At 40.3% G+C, this 18,143-nt stretch overlaps 1 protein-coding gene across 1 annotated transcript in view; it reads left to right on the top strand.

Moving 5' to 3' along the window:
* The window catches only part of LOC136866038 (RNA polymerase II-associated protein 1), a 379,305-nt gene that overhangs the window by 116,796 nt on the left and 244,366 nt on the right, over positions 1-18,143 (top strand). Inside the window, exon 5 of the mRNA XM_067142667.2 lies at positions 16,046-16,444. Within this exon, the coding sequence (XP_066998768.2) occupies positions 16,046-16,444 (399 nt within the window). The remainder of the gene's footprint in view (positions 1-16,045; positions 16,445-18,143) is intronic.

Below are 18,143 nucleotides of genomic sequence, written 5' to 3'. Positions count from 1 at the left end.
TTGAATATATCTTCTTCGATCCCTGTAGCAAAAAAAATAAAAACAGATTACTATATTTATATACATATAATACTTCATACCTGCAATTATATACATAATGAAATGTCCACCTCCATTAGTCACTAAAACATTCTGGAAGGAATGTTGTTACAGCGGAAATAATGTATAACACTGCTTGGAACAATAAACGTAAGCTCAAACATATACTTACATTTCTCGTTACGGTGTTAAGACCGCTGCCGGCAAGCTGAACGGTGGAGGCTGTCTTCACAACTGTTCCCACGCTGAACTGCAGCATTACACCACATATCAGTAGCGCTGTCTGATGCTTAGCTTAGCAATGGACCTATTCGGGCTGAGTGCGCATTAAACGATAATACAAATCAATAATTCAAAAGTGGGGTCCAAACACCGCCTACACGTGTGGTCCATGGTTAATAATATGCTTAAATTCAGCTTGTAGTCTCGCTTGCTCTGAGGTCGTGTTTGGTTTGTGCATATCACACAAATGTTCGGTCACTACTCACACATCACACACTTTCGAACTAGTCGCAGGGCAAGGACGATGAACCAGTGTCAGCAGACACAAAGATGCTGTGCGGACCAACCCTCCCGTTTCAGTGGTGGTGTTAACGGGTCCATCTCCGCCGAGGTGGAGTTCTTTTCAGGAGACATGGCGGCGGCCATGGCCTCACAAACCACGACACTCCCACCCTTCGAATGCAATGTTGTGTTCAGTTTTAGCTGACAGGATTGAAATGAAAGAGGAAAATCAGTTAACGAAAAAACAGCATTGATTGAGGAAGATGAAGGCATCAGTGAGACATCAGGGGGGTAGATCGTCAGTCATACTGGACTGGGGGATAGAAGTTTCAAATAAGCGACTAAGAGCATCAGCTACGGAATTCTGAGTACTAGAAATGAATTTAAGGGAAAATTTGAATCTGGACAATTGCATAAGCCATCGGCCAGTTCTACCAATCTTAGGTGTATTGTGTAACAACCGTGAAAGAGCCTGATTATCTGTCTTAACAAGAAATTCTTTATGCTACAGATATTCAGCAAAATGTTCAATTGTGTTTAATAAAGTCAGGGCTTCATGCTCAAATATGGAATATTTCCTCTCAATAGGAGAAAGAAGTCGACTGAAATAGGCAATAGGTAGAGGAACATCATTAACAACCTGTGTTAGAACACCAGCAATAGCAAGATTAGAAGCATCAGTATGTATTTCAAAAGGTAGGGAGAAATCAGGAAATTGAAGAATGGGAGCATGCATCAAAAGAGATTTAAGCTGAAGAAAGGCATCTTGTTGTGATTGTGTCCAGTTAAAGGGAATATTTTTACATTTCAGATAATTGAGAGGCTTAGCAATGTGAGAAAAATTAGGAATGAACCGGTGATAGAAAGAAACCATGCCTAAAAAGGTGCGCATTTGCTTAAGATTTTTGGGAGGTGGGATGTTAAAAATAGCAGAAGTACGTTCGGGATCTACTGCTACTCCATGAGATGACACGATGTGACCTAAGTACTTTATAGAGGTCTGAGCTAGGGAGATTTTGGAAGGATTAACAGTATGTCCAATTCAACGTAATCTAGAGAGAACTTGGTGTAGGTGTGACATATGAGACTCAAAATCCGGGCTGAATATTAAAAGATCATCTATGTAAGGATAGAGAAATTGATACATAATATCTGAAAATAGAGAATCCACCAATCTTTGCATAATTTACGACCCCAAATTTAACCTAAAAGGAACTTTCGTTAACTGAAAAAGGCCATTCGGGGTGATAAAGGCAGTAAGCCTGCTGCTGTGAGAGTCCAAGGGGATTTGGTAGTAAGTGGAATTAAGATCCAAGAGAGAAAAATATTTAGCTTTAGAAAAGAAGTGAAAGGCATTTTGCATTTTAGGAATAGGGTAAGAATCGTAAAGAATTTTGGAGTTCAGTTTCCTATAATCAATGACGAGGCGTGAAGAACCATCAGGCTTATCGACTAAAAATGCAGGAGATGCATAATTAGAAGAAGACGGAACAATGGTACCATCCTGGAGCATTTTCTGAATGTCATCCATTTTGGTCATCCTAGGAGGACTAAAATGGTAAGGAGGTGAACGGACAGGAGTATCATCAAGTAAATCAATGTGAGCTATAATTAACAACAGAGCCTAGCTTATCTGTAATAACATCGGCAAAGTCAGATTTCAAGACCTCAGTGGCATCTTGTTGGGGAGCAGTGGCATAAATATGCTGATGACTGAAAACGTGGTCCATAGGAAAATCGAGGAGATCTACCAAAGGAATTTGAACGTGTGGATTGAAAAGAAAAGGAGTATTATAAATAAGGCCAGTATGAGCAAAAAAATCATAACCCAATATGACAGGAAGTGAGCAATTACTGACAACCTGAAATTCAAATGCTGAGGAAAATTTGGAAATTTTAACATTTTTTTTTCTTAGTTGCTTTACGTTGCACCGACACCGATAGGTCTTGTGGCGACGATGGGACAGGAAAGGGCTAGGAGTGGGAAGGAAGCGGCCGTGGCCTTAATTAAGGTACAGCCCCAGCATTTTCCTGGTGTGAAAATGGGAAACCATGGAAAACCATTTTCAGGGCTGCCGACAGTGGGGTTCGAACCTACTATCTCCCGAATACTGGATACTGGCCGCACTTAAGCGACTGCAGCTATCAAGCTCGGTACATTAAGTTTTAGTTGAACTCACGATTTCAAGAGAGTGTTGAGATATGGATAGACATCTAAGGGTAGAAGGGCATAATTGAAGATGAGATGTGCTTGTAAAAGTTGCTGAAAAAAATAGAAACTTATTATAGAAATTGCAGAACCTGAATCTAATAAGGCTAAGGAAGGAGAGTTTTGTAACTGTACAACAGTACAGTAGAACCTCGATAATTCGAAATCGGTTAATTCAAAATCCCACGTAATTCGAAGAAGCTCTCGTTCCCAGAAACATGAGATACAGTTTTGCATGTTATTTAAATTGTTTAATTCGAAATACGGATAATTCGTAATTCGAAGTATAATGTCGGCCCATTACCAAAATTCAGACTTTTAATTCGAAAGTGCCTTTACATTTTAAAACAATAGTATGGTACAGAGTAATTTCAACTCGAAATTTATCCGCCGTCATAATAGAACGCGTGTTCTGGAACGTGGAGAGGTAGCTTTGAGTCCCAACGATTTCGAATTAACGAGGTTTTACTGTATATGACTGTGATTTAGTACCAGAAGAGAATGTTGACGAAACATAAGGCAGATTTTGCCCATGGGGTCGTGAGCTGAAGTTTTCCAAATTAGAATTGGTACAATTTCGTGCTAAATGCCCTATAGCTTGACATCGATAACAGTGGAGACGGGAAATACTGCCATGAGAAGGTGGACGAGTGGTAGGAGGGCTGTGAGTTATTGAAGTGTTAAACTGGGGAGGTGGAGTGGAGGAATAATAAGAAAGGTTACTCTGGGTGTTTAGAATATCTAGTTGAGCGATATTGTAAATCTGAGGGATAGTGATGGGTGACGTAAAGGGATTAATTATTTGACGGAATGCTGGAGAAGCATAAAATCTAGTTAGAAAAATAATTTCCTGGGGATGTTGAGCAATAGCTAACACGTCAGAATAGCCGATAATGGAGTCAAGATAATCGTAAGCCGATTCATCAGGACGTTGGTGACGTCTGATATACTTGTTACTCAGTTGTTGTCGAATTTCATAAGTCAAAAAGTAAGTATGTAAAATTGAGCGAAAATTAGCCCAATCATGAGAAGACTTCATCTATTGAAGCCAAAAATTACTAAGATGACCAGATGTTTTTGGATAAAGCAATGAAAGCAGTTGGGAAAATGGAGCTAAGTCAGAAAAAAAAAAAACAACAACATTGTGTCAAAGTTTCAGGATCAGTAGACTGAATGAGGGGTACCTGGTCAAGACATTTAGTCAAAATATGGAAATTAAGTGGTTGATGAGAAGAAGGGTTGTGATGAAATGGAGATTCATAAAAATATTTGCTGAGAAGGGGATGGTGGTGGAGTTCGCATATCGGGAGTGTAGTACTGTGCAGATTGAGTTTTATCGACAAAAGGAGGAGGTGCCTGATTGAGTGGAATTTTAGATTGCGCAGTAAAAAAGGAAAGCTCAGGATAGAGAGGGGGGTCAGTTTGAGGTGGGGATAGTAAAGGTTCAGAGCACGTACTGGAAGAGACAGTAGTAGTAAGAGTACTGGCAGTGGAAGTAAGATCTGAATTGCAAGTAATAAAAGGATTGTAAGACATATTAGTAAAAGGATTTGGATTGGAAAAATTAAAAATGACGTTTATTTTGCTTTTTTCTTTGTTGTCTTCTCTAACATGGCTTATTTTATGACAATTTTTCTCCCTACACTTCTGATATTTAGTTTGATCCTCGCTACATTGAACAACAAAGGACTTAACTCTTTCACTGCCTTAGTCACACTGCCTTGCTTCTTCAGTGCTCTATAACTCATGTTCAAGGTCCACATCGAAATCTCGGCGCACCACCACCGACTGGTAAACGTGTCTACGGTTCTCGTCGCTATAAACCGAAGGTAATGGATCAGTGTGACTTGAGGATACATGCAGGATGCCTCGCAGACTTATGCGAGAACTGTACTGTCAGATGAGTGAGTTTGTAAGATGGCCCATTATTGGCATGAGAGAACTAGTGCGCGACCACATGTTGCTGCATGAACACATGCCTTCTTGTTGTCACAGGATGTCAGACTGTTGCCCTGGCTCGCCCGATTACCGGACTTGTCACCAGTTGAAAATGTGTGGGATACAGTGAAATGACGGGTGTGGTGCTGTGACCCAGTGCCAACCCCTAAAGATGATCTGTTGGAACCAGGTGAATGTAGCATGGATGGCTATACCCCAGGATGCCATTAGCGCCTTATACGCGTTGATGCTATCACACATGGAACATGGAGGACCCAGTGCCTACTAGGCAACAGGACAGATGCTGAACCTAGGTGACTGAAATGCTAATCGTTTCTGCAAAACATACTAATGAACATGTCCTGTTAATATGAACTTCCTATCTCTACTCTTTCAAGGTGTTCCGTTTTTTATGAACATGAGTGTACATACATAATGAAAATCAGTATGTAATGTTGGGTTATAAGGCACCGCAATCTAGGCTATAAAATAATTCTATTTACGCTGAGTGAAATGGTAGTTTAGGGGAAGGACTCAAATTGTATTCTCAAAAATCTACGTTATTAGTGGTCCTGTCAATAAATACTACATAACTAAAATGATATAGAATTAAATTTCCGATCATTTAAGTCTTGCACACTTTTACTGTACTGGCTATGATAACAGAAAATTCATGAATTTCAATTTTTGTTGCCAAGTCCATATCAGTGCTAAGCCACGAGAAAATGGATAAACAGTATATAATGAGAATCGGTACGTAAAGTCAGAAAATAAGGAATTACAGTTAGGCTATAAATAATTTTATTCACTGTGGATAAAATGGTAATTTAGGGGAAGGTGCCAAAATTTAAAAAAAATACCTGTTATTGGTCCTATCAAAAGGTACTACATAATGAAAGTCATAGTGAATACAATTTCCAATCATTTAGGTTTAATTCAGTTTTACTATACCAACTATAAGAGAATTAATGAATTTTAGACTTTTATTGCTTAGTCCACATCAACACCGAGCGTGCTGACCTGGAAATATTGTTCAATCTTGTTAACTGGCAATGGTTTTTCTCAAGATTGACATAAGGTGTAAAACCTGGAGGTCATTTGTCCATATCAAGAAAGAAAATTGTGAAGATGATTATAAGAATGAGTGCGAGAGGCTTCGGCAGCCGGCACAGTCCCTATCCTCGCCGCTAGCTGGGGGCTTCATTCATTTCATTCCTGACCCGGTTAGAACTGGAAACAGGCTGTGGATTTTCATTATAAAAAGGAGAAAACATTGTAAAGGAATGATCACTTGAATAAGATAAGAGGGTGTCATGAAAGAAAGGACGACTCCCTTTACATTAGATGCTGTAATATCAAACCAGAATAAAACTAAATGTCAAGGCCTACATTATCAAAAGCTCATAAAATTGATCAGCAATAACATTACATTGACTATTGTTCGTTGTGATGTGCTTTGTCTCTCCTGCTGCCACTCATCTCCAATAGATAGCATTATTGCTGTATCCCGGGCAAAACATCCTGCCTGAATATTAGCGGGAAGTAGCTGGATAACTTTAACATGCCATTCCTCTGGTTCATACATTTTCTGATACTACTGATACATAACACACTGGTTCGTCATAATATTACAGCTATTTGATCCCTACTCTGAGGCGTTCTTTGGAACGAGCAGTGTGCAGAGTAGTGTTCACAGCTGTCTGCGTCCTGGTCATTCCAGCTCTGGATCGTGGCACTGTTAGAACAGCAGCATAGTACTGTTTGTTAAAAGTGAGAAAATGTGCAGTTCTTCATTTGATAGAGTATTTCACATGATAGCATTGCTTTCAACCGCGACATTCCAGTTGGTTAATATAGTATTTTGACAAGAATACAGACATAATTGTAATGACTTATGTCATTCAGTCTGGAAAACCACAAAGGCAGTCTTTCTGAGGATGTAAAAGGGCAGGTGGAGAATGAGTGCCTGTCATTATAATGAAAACTGCCCAATTCAGTTATGATTGGCAGTAGGCAAGGGGGTCTGCCATTGTAGTGAAAACTCCTGAACTTGATTGTGACTGATAGTAGGCGAGACAGCCTGCCATTACAGTGAAAATTCCCTAACCCAGTCTTCACATGAAAAATGACTCATGGTGACTTCCCATCGTGTTTCTGGGGCAATGCCAGGAGCTATGCAATTTAATAAAGTCTTACTCACAACATGTACACTACTTCACATAGAATTCTGTAAACAATGTAGAATTCCGTAGTGAAGAACGGGTACATCAGCCAGTTGTTTCTAAATGGAAGAACCCCTAAACAATGTCACCTGTCAAATACGTAGGAATAACTTTTCAGATACAAGATAGAACAATTGCAGTACAAGGTCTCTCATATAAATTCAGACTGAATGCACAGTGTTTGTACTCTGCGCTACGGCAGCTGCCTCTGCTGAACTTCCATCGCACAAGTCCGCCCTGCTTTAAGTGTGTATACAATCTTATATGAAATCTTACCATAACCCTTTCAGACCTGAAAGAAAACTGGAGGTGTGAATTTTTGTTTGTACGTCAAGAACTGACTAAAATGCTCCTCAATACACATATTAATAGTTTATTTTACAAAATAGAAACCAACATCCGAAAAACAGGACCCACACAATTGTGCGTATCAAAATTCAAAACCCCGTTGTATCACGTACGATGGTGTAGCTTCAAAATTTACGTTCACTAACCAATGTACACACTTCATTGAATTTATTCCGGTATTCAGTAAAGCTTCTAGATTAATATAAACTCAGTAAATAAATACTTACTTCCGGCACTACTGCTTCCTGCCATCTCGCCGATCAACTGTGCTTTTTAAACTCTTGTTCCTTCGCCCTGGCGGTCAAGCGCATACTAAACAATTGAAATACACGCCACGTGTCCTGCACAATCACTGCAGTCCGGTGTAGCGCCGAAAAAACATCAAATACGGTCAGGGATAACTAAAATACGAACCCGCACAATTGTGCGTACTCGGTCTGAAAGGGTTATAAAAAATTCTGGAAGTGTTGTCCTTTTTGGGTTATACAGACATTGTATCTGGTAACCATATTCTGGCTGACGCAAGTGAGTTCTGCCACTGTAATGTTTCTGTTATCATTTGTAATGTTTTCTTTTAATTCCTTCAATATGTGAGGATTTGTTCGATACACTTTTTCTTTCAGTTTACCCCACAAGTAAAAATGTTGCACACTGTGATATCTGAAGAACAAGGGGAGAAATAGACCAGCACTTATCACTCTGTCTGCAAACATTTCCAAGATTGTAAGAAGGGAATCTTCTGCTGTATGAGCAGGCGCTAAATCTTGTTGAAACCACCCACGCTATTTTTCTTCTTCCGTTACCTGATGGAAGAATGGTGTCAAAATGTCATCTTGGTACCTCTCTGCATTTACTGTCGTCTCAAAAAAAAAGCCCAAGTATATGTCTTGCACTAACAGCACACCAAATACCGATCTTCCTATCAAAATGAGGGACTTCATAAACACCATTAGGATTTTCTGCACACCATTAGTGAGAGTTATGACTTATATTATAAGAGGGTGGCCCAGGAAATAATGCACCACAATTTTTTTTCTCAGCCCCCAACATTGGTATGAATGTGAAACTTTAGATATGAATTCTTTGAAGTTTTTGGAGTGCGCATGCAAAGTTTCCGTTTCTTCCGACAGATAGCTTACTTGCAGCAATGGTTCAACATGGCATCTGTAAGTGATGTATATTACAAGTAGCGTATAATCATTGAATTTCTCACTGCGGAGCAAGAAATGGTTGGAAACATTCACAAATGTTTATGTGCAGTTTGTGGAGCATCAGCAGTAGACAGAAGTACAGTTAGTCACTGGGCACAGAGGTTGAGACCATCTGAAAGCGGTTCGGCAGAGCTCCAAGATTTGCAGTGGTTGGTAAGGCCACCCACGGCTGTCACACCTGACAGGATGCAGTGTGCTGATGTGCTCATTCGTAAGGACAGACGTAGAATGCCTCGGCAATTGGCGCGGAAGCTGTCAGTCAGCAAAGTAAGTGTGGGTGTAATCATCAGTGCTCTTGACTACGCAAAAAGTGTTCACGATGGGTTCTGCGCTGTCTTACAGAGGAACTCAAAACTCTCAGAGGAAACATTTCTTCTGAGTTGCTGCAATGTTTTGAAGGTGAGAGGGAAGCCTTCTTTTCCTGGATTGTGACAGGTGATGAAACCTGGGTTCATTATTTTGAGCCTGAAACAAAACGGCAATTGATAGAATGGCACCATCCTGACTCTGTGCAGAAGAAAAAATTCAAAGCAACTGCTTTTGCTGGTAGGGTCATGATGACAAAGAGGTGATTCGCAGAGAGAAGAAATGGCTTCATGAACAGAACAAGGAGTGGTAACGACATGGCATACATGCCCTTATGTGTTGCTAAAGGAACGCCATGTAACGGGAAGGAGATTACATGAAAAAATAGGGAGTGTAAAAGAAACATAATTCTTTCTTGTGTATAAGTTTCATTGTGTTCAATAAATAATTGTTGAAGGAAAAAAAAAAGTGGTGCATGAGTAGTTTCTGGGCTACCCTTGTAGTTGGTCCGTTATTGGACATTATAAATTTTCCAGCTAACTCCTTCCTAGTTGCTAGCGTTTCGCCCCAGTGTGCTAAGTTGGGCTCATCTGTTGGTAAATAGCACACCTACCAAGATGCATGTCTAGTGCATACTGTGGAGGCAACTGCGTAGGCTACTTGGAGCCACCGGCAGTGCCAGTGCACTATGAGAGATTTTGTCTCATTTTCAAAAATTGATGCCTGCCTGGCCATCAGATGTTATAGATGTTGATTGCCATAGGGAACCTGAAATATTTGTCCCGAATGAGTAAATTTATAATACCAATATAGTTAGTCCGTTATTGGACATAAATTTTCTAGCTAACTCATTCCTGGTTGTCAGTGTTTCACCCCATTGTGCTGGATTGGGCTCATCAGTTGATAAATAGCACACCTACCAATACTCATGGCTAGTGCATTCTCGACAATTATTTCAGGTTCCCTATGTTCAATCAATCAATCAAGCAATCAGTCAGTCAATCAATCAATCAATCAGTCAGTCAATCACTACTGATCAGCATTTAGGGCAGTAAGCAACATGTGTATCAGTTAACACTAGAGACGAGAATTATAGGCACTAAAAACCGTCAAAATTGGCAGTCATATAGGCTCTCTTAAATTAGCCAAAATAGGCATGTAAAGAGGCACTAACGGGTAAAATAGGCATGAAAAAGTTTATTATTTTTCCAGATCAAATGTGAAAAAAAAAAAAACAACATATAGATCAGCATAGAAATATTGCAATGCATCTGACACAAGTGCAGAAAGCTATATCAACGCACTCAATTACTATAAAAGGAATTTACAGTACAACATGCAACTTTTCAATGTTTTCTGGTAAAAATCTTGTTCTTCTGTCATTGAGAATGATTTTGTACTGAGAGAAAGATCTCTCAACATCACATGAAGTGATCAAACAAAACTTCAGTGAAGTCACTTCATCTGGTTTTAGTTCAATTGTTTCATCTACCTCACTTCATAGCACCCTGGCTATTTTAACCATCATTTTCTATCCTGGATTTCGCTGAAGTACCCTATTGAACTTCTTGCTGACCGCGGCTACCTTCCGAGAGGTTTGGTCTAAACTTCCCCTGACTTCTTCCACAATCCTAAATGACGTGCCACTCTTCTCCAACTTGGTGATTGCTGCCGGCAGCTTGTTGAAGTTTGTTCCCCCTGTGGGTTGGGGGGGTTAGAATAACACCCACCGTATCCCCTGCCTGTCATAAGAGGCAACTAAAAGGGGCCCCAGGGGCTCTCAACTTGGGAGGGTCGGTTGGCGACCACGGGGCTCTTAGCTGAGTCCTGGCATTGCTAAATCTTACTTGTGCCAGGCTCCTCACATTCATCTATCCTATCCGGCCTTCCTTAGCCAACTCTTGTTCTTTTCTGACCCCAACGGTATTAGAGCACTCGAGGCCCTTCGTGGCCCTTGTCTTCCTTTGGCTGATACCTTCATTTTTGGAAATGTCGGATTCCTTCCATTTTCTCTTTCTGGCTAGTGTTATAGAGGATGGTTGCCCAGTTGTACTTCCTCTTAAAACAGTAATCACCACCACCACCACCACCACCACCACCACCACTGTTGAAGTTTGAAGATGCTTTAGTTTATGCAGGGTTATATTAGCTCCCACCAATGCAGTGCATAGGTCCGAAGAAAATTGTTGTTGGTCGCTGTTCATAGTGGATTGGTAGAAAGACTGCGTTGATATAGCTTTCTGCACTTGTGTCAGATGCATTGCAATATTTCTATGCTGATCTATATGTTTTTTTTTTTTTTTTTTCACATTTGATCTGGAAAAATAATAAAATTTTCTTAAATTACGATATTCCACCGAGCTCAATAGCTGCAGTCGCTTAAGTGTGGCCAGTATCCAGTATTCGGGAGATAGTGGGTTCGAACCCCACTGTAGGCAGGCCTGAAGATGGTTTTCCATGGTTTCCCATTTTCACACCAGGCAAATGTTGGGGCTGTACCTTAATTAAGGCCACGGCTGCTTCCTTCCCACTCCTAGCCCCTTCCTGCTTCATCGTCGCCATATCACCTATCTGTGTCAGTGCGACGTAAAGCAAATAATAAAATATAAAATATACAGTATTCCTATATTTTAAATTTCTACGGTTGGGCTAATTGGCAATAGTGCTAAGTATATATCATGCATTTGTTTCATAGAAAAAAAAAGACTTCTTTTGCTATTTGCTTCACGTCACACTGACACAGATAGGTCTTATGGCATCGATGGAATAGAAAGACCTAGGAATGGAAAGGAAGTGGCCATCGCCATGGCCTTAATTAAGGTACAGCCCCAGCATTTGCCTGGTGTAAAAATGGGAAACCATGGAAAACCATCTTCAGGGCTGCTGACAGTGGGGTTTGAACCCACTGCCTCCCGGATGCAAGCTCACAACTGCACGCCCCCAACCACACGGCCAACTCGCCCCGTAAAAAAATCTATTAGACATTACCGTTTCCAGAAGTACAAAACTTTAAATTAGGAACAAGGGAATTCGTAATTTACATGGAAATATGTCCTCAAAGATTTTCCCCTAGGACTCAGTATGTTTTACCTATCTCGAGAGATAGGTGTTAGTGTTGTGCCGATGCCGGTGTCTCTTCGAGACTCCTCTGTCGGCCTTTAATGTTGGTTATGCGGTTGTGTGTATTGTCGGAATATTTGATTTATCTGTTGTGTGTTATTCTCAGTTTATTGATAATATTAAGCATATTGATAGTAATGTGTTGTTGTAGAATGTATGTGTGTGTGTATACATGTTGCGGACACCCATCCAGTGGGTGACCACTCCCGATGTTGCTTAACTGTTTGTGTGAGTAGTGTTTTTGTGTGTTAGGTGCCTAAGGCAAAATTCACATTCAGTAACCATGGCTAGCACAGCTTGTTTTAGTGAACGATGTGGCTCACCCTGTTGGAGCAGAGTTAGCCTAGCTTATTGTTACGTTAGGAGATTTGTAACGCTTCATCGTATCTTGAGTTCGCAACTTGCACTTTTACTTTAAAAGTGCAAGTATCTGCGGATGTTAATTAATAACTTGACAGCATCTGTAGGTGTTAAATTTGGAAAATACAGCATTTGATTAAGCAGCATTGATATGTAGTGCTCCCGCCTCGGTTTCCGTATGTTCCAGTGTTTTAAAGGAAGTGAGAAGTGAGGTCTTGCTTGTTACTGGGCGGGGACGGTTTTCTGGGCGGGATTTAGTTGAGGATCAGTTGCTTGGCAGGCATGGAGTAGCGTAGAGGAGGTATCCTTCCTTTATTCTTGCCAGGGACCCACCAAGCTGCCCCTAGCAGTATTCTTACTTATACAGAAGAATTAAAATGGGGGCACTATAAATCTCAGATTTGTGAATATTTTGTTGCTATTCGCCGGGTTTTGTCAGCCAGGTCAGCTGTCATGAAGACTATTTTCCGTTTCCGTTGCCTGCAATAGATCCTGCACCATGTGTGCCCACAAGGCTGCCAGCCTCGTTGAAAATTAGAAAACCGCATAAATTGAAATTGTCGTGGCAGGCCCCCATAACCTTACTTTTTGTCACAATTTAGCAAGACTATAGTGGGGATGCTAGAGGCTTGTTGGCTGCTTGATGGCCCTAACCTGGGAGCTTAGGCCCCCCAAACACTCTTTGCACGCGTCCAGCACAAAGGTTACTAACCGGACCGGTTCTCACCAATCCAGACCAACAGTCTTTTTACTGGCCTGGTCTGGTAAAGATAGTCTTGGCAGTCTTGTAAAACACTCTGTGACATCGCCGAGCTGTGCCATGTTGTATGTCTAGCCTCTGTGACATCGTCCTAGCCCCGCCAGATTGGATCTGCAACCTGTGTTTCGAGAAGGCTTCGCGGAAGCGTAATAGAGTTCACTAGAGCCTACACATAGCGCTGTGAAAGTTACGATTTAAAAAAAATTGCATTTCAGTTGTAAATCTCTGTTTTCACAGGAAATGAATCACAATTCTTAATACAACTTTTAATTTTCATCCACTCTGTGAATAGAGACCACCGGTTTTCTAACTGCTCGTTCAGTAATTAAATGTTTGTTTATATTTTAGCGATGTAAATGATTGAAAGTTCGCAACTAATACAGCATTGAAACAAAACAACTTGCCACAATTGACAAATTAATAGGCCTATAAATGCTACAATGAAATGCGATCGTAGTTCTCAGTTACAAAAAAGATAAAGGGAACAAACGAACTTACTACCTTACAGCAAGCTTGGCAGAAGACTACCCTTCCATCCGTAGTGTAATTGGGATCCCCTCCATTGCTTCAGCCAGTAGGACTTCGACGATTTTTTTGGGGGCATTGCCACAGACACACTTATTTTTCTTCTTCTGCACACGTTCTGAAGATAAAGCGTACGTGTACAACAGTTCACATTGTGAGGGAGGTATATCTGATATGGATTGTGCAACAAAGTTTGACGTTGATTGGTTCTCGCATGTGTCTTAGGAGGTTGGAGGGTCAAATTGTTCCTTGTTTCTCCTGATGGAAATTTCTCAAGAACTATTTCTGGTGACTTCCAAGAATTCCTATTTTTGTTTGTGGGGTAAACAGATATTGAGAAATGAGAAGATAATTCTGTCGAGCACACCAGCTACAATATAATGCACTGGAAGAAAGTCGGCTTCTTTAAAATACGGTCAAAAGGCACCAAATAGGCAATTATACTTCAAATAGTCACAAACACCTGAAATAGGCATTTATAGGCACAATAAAATGAACGAAATCTAGCTAAAAAGACCCTAAAACGGATTTATATCTGAAAAGCCTACGTTTCTGAACACAGGAATAAAATAGGCAAATAAGTAAATTCCTGTCTAGTTATGACTCTTGACACGACCATTAAGATGAAACCAGAAATTTAACATACGAAAACAGGGTGTTGCAATGATAACTGTCTCACCATGTTAACAGCTGAGATTACGACTGGCGACTGATGCTTGCCATGTTGAACACGTGCAGACTGCTTGCAAGGTCAAGAAGTATGTGCGCGCCTCCCATACTGCAGCTGCTGTAGTGCAGAAGACAAACACCGTGCATTCCATCTGGGTTTATATGGGAGACCCTGTACTTCGTTTTCACCATACTATCTGTATGACAAGAATATTTCACTCTGCAAGTCATGAATGCATTTATGAACTATGCCATAGACAGTGTGGTGAATACCACACTTTTATGTGTCCCAAGAGAACAGTATTCCTGACTGAACTCTCCAGTGAATGATTTTTAATAAGGTGTACCTTTATGCTTTTTGAGGATGGCAACAGTAGTTTTGTCTTCAGTCTCAATGAGGAAAGGTTCCCATGCCAATTCATATGTTAGGTGGGAGTGCATGTATTTTGAGATTCTAATTTTAGTTTTCAGGAATTTTGTTTTAATTCCTTTGATTGTGATTGTGGCTGAATCTTTCTTCGTCAATTTTTCCCATATCAGGGTATCCTGTAAATGAGTATTGGCATGATCCATGTGTACAATAAGCATGTAGCAGGCGGAAAATAAAAGCTGGTTATGACGTCAACATCTCTCAGAGTCTGGAAGTCTTCCTTCAACTAGCGATTATAAATTTCAATATTACCGACCTGCATTCGGTATTAGAGACGTGCAATCTCTCTACAAAAGATTGATTGTTGAACTCATTGAAAAAATTGTTTTGAAGTGGGAATTTTGTGCAAACCTTTCACTGATAGCTTCAAAAATTGCTTTTTTTTTTTCAAAAATATAGCAAATTCATTAGATTATACAAAATTTGCTATGTTTTGCAAGTTCATATAATGAAAATGAAGGTTGGAGTTTGTGTATCAATAGTAATTACACATATAAAACTATGTTTTCTCAAAATTCATGACCATTAAATATTCCATTTTCTAGTTATTGGTTTTACGTCCCACTAAATACTTTTTTAGGATGTGCCAGAATTTTGTCCTGCAGAAATTTATTTACTTCCCAGTTAATCCACTGACATGAGACAGGTGTATTTGAGCTGGGATTAAACCCACCATCTTGGGCTCAGATGGCCAGCACTCCTGTCATCTGAGCCACTCAGCCTGGCGGCATAAAAAGCATTACAATTACACTGTGGCCATCAGAAGTTTCCCCACTGAGCTCGGTAGCTGCAGTCACTTAAGTGCGGCCAGTATCCAGTGTTTGGGAGATAGTGGGTTTGAATCCCACTGTCGACAGCCCTGAAGATGGTTTTCTGTGCTTTCCCATTTTCACACCAGGCAAATGCTGGGGCTGTACCTTAATTAAGGCCATGGCTGCTTGCTTCCAACTCCTAGCCCTTTCCTGTCCCATCATCGCCATAAGACCAATCTGTGCCGGTGTGACGTAAAGCAATTTGTAAAAAAAAAGTTTCTCTACTGTATGTTCTACAGCTTCTTAAAAACTACTGCACACACATTTTGATATAATTTCCAGCATTGATCAATTCTGTGAATGGGCATAAAAACAAATTGAAATGAATTTTTTTTTTTGTGTGTGTGTGTGTGTGTGTGTGTGTGTGTGAAGACAATCTCAGAGTTACTATGTATTTTGCATGAAAAGTTTAAAATTTAGGCATCCCACAAATTTGATATAAATCCACTTCTTAATTTCCCTAGTTGTTGTTGATATCAAGTATTTGTGATGAAATGTGTGATTGTTATATAGTGCTCCACTTAATTATCAAATACATTTTTCCTTTGTTGTATGTTAAGTTGGTTAAAAGTTCTTCTCTTTTTTGGTGCAGGGGAGAAGAGCTACATTCTTTCAGGACCAGAAGCCACTGGTATCCATCGTGAAAATGTAGAGAAGCTGAGTGGTTTATCTGTTGAAGAACTGCAGGCAGAGCAGCAGAAGCTGGTCTCCCAGATTGACCCTAAGCTGCTAAGCTTCATGAGATCTCGCAGGCAGAGAGCTACTGTGTCTTCTGTTATGTCTCCATCAGTTAAGGATACAATTCCAGAGGTGGAACAAGAGCCAGAAACACCTAGTAGTATTGAATTGCCACCACCATTAATCAATGAGGCCAACAAGTGGTTACACATGGATGTAGTGGAATGGGACAAATTGAAATGGGTTGGAGACATCCCTCCACCCAAACCTGTTCCTCCAGATCAGCCATATACTGCACGTTTTGATTTCCAAGGTATCTCTTGCTTTACACACAGTAAACCTGATCACCGCTTTCATTTGAATTATCGCCTTGCGCCGCCAACTTCCCTGCCTTGCTATTTACTCGCGTATTAGACCTCTTTTTCCCCCCCACTTTTACAGCCAAAAATAATAAGGAGGGTGCAATATGCGATAACCTCAATATTTTGTGCAGCGAACACATGACTTCTAGGTTATAAGGAGCTATAAATTGTACGTGTAAACATTCTATACTATTATTTAACAAACTTAAGAATGTATTTAAGTTATACTGGCTATTTTCGTCGGAAGGCAGTACAGTAGAAGTCCGATAGTCCGGCACGTTCGGGACCTGTCCGGTGCCGGATTACCGAAAATGCCGGACTATCGGGTGGTACCTCTTACCACGATATAGGTTAAGGTGTACAGCAAAAACAGCTGTAACACTGCGTTTTGCAGTGAAATGTTGATCAGCAGACTCATTAGTTTAATACATTTAGCTCAAAATTTAATGTTTGTCTGGAAGCCAAATTTTCAGTTGTTATCGATTGAGAAGCAAATTTCATTAGTTCATGTTTTTGGTTTTTTTACGTCGTAAATGGTTGACGAGCCAATATTAAATTCATTCAACAAAATATTTCTATTCTCACCTTTCTCCAGGTGTTTGATGAATTCCAGTTTCTGGTTGATGGTCAGAGTTACGTGCTTACGTTTCTCTCCTGATTTGGAACTCGAAGAAGGTTTCGGTTTCGCGAACATTGTCACTGCTTAAATACTAAGAAAACTTCCACAGGGCACTTTGATACTGTTTGCATGTTCACTACACTACTGCACTACTGTAATACGGATCCTAGATCGCAAGAAAAAATACTGTAGCGGAAAGTGCTCGCAATCAAAACAATGAACTGAACCTGTGTTTGGTGACAGCCAACAGTGTTGATTGTGTCTGACAATAGCAGATGTGTACACTTCCGGGTGGTTTTGAACCGCGCCATGCGCTTTAACTGTCACAAACGTAAGAAAAAGATAATATGAAATAATCCTGGAATGGTGCCGGACCATTGGGCGTTCCGGACTGTTGGATGCTGGATTAATGGAATTCTACTGTATTTCAAAATGTAAAAAGACAATAAATGGTGAACACAACTTTTAGGCCTACGGTACATATAAAAGTCTGTTTTAGTTACTCATATCACGTCATTCGTTACATCTCATTAATTCCTCTGGTGAGGTTGACGTCAGGAAGGGCATACGGCCATAAAAACTCGTTACGAAGATTCGTCTCACTTCGTACTCGATCCCGTAGAAGAAAGGGATAAGGGTATCGTGTTATCATATAATTAAATATTGATACAAAAGAACTTAATGGCCAGTCATTTGTCTTTGTCAGTTCAGCAGTAGGCCTACCACACAGTAAACCTGATCACCGCTTTCATTTGAATTATCGCCTTGCGCCGCCAACTTCCCTGCCTTGCTACTGGTGTGTCGACATTCTAAGTGACGTCATCTTCACTGCTATCTCTCGTCAGTCGCATCAGCTATGCTTAATTCTCTTTTAGCCATGAACTGCAATCAAGAGCATGCGAGGTCCCCTCTTTTTGAACCTTTTAAAAATAATTTCGTTACATGTAATAAATATCATTTTTGGTCCGTATTGATGATGTAGATTGAAATAATAACATTAAGTTATTTATTAGACCACCTAATCAATACAA

This window comes from Anabrus simplex, chromosome 1 (assembly GCF_040414725.1).
Source record: "Anabrus simplex isolate iqAnaSimp1 chromosome 1, ASM4041472v1, whole genome shotgun sequence".
NCBI classification, from domain to species: domain Eukaryota; kingdom Metazoa; phylum Arthropoda; class Insecta; order Orthoptera; family Tettigoniidae; genus Anabrus; species Anabrus simplex.
The sequence above is the reverse complement of the archived record's forward strand: the minus strand, read 5'-3'. Positions and strand labels throughout refer to the sequence as shown.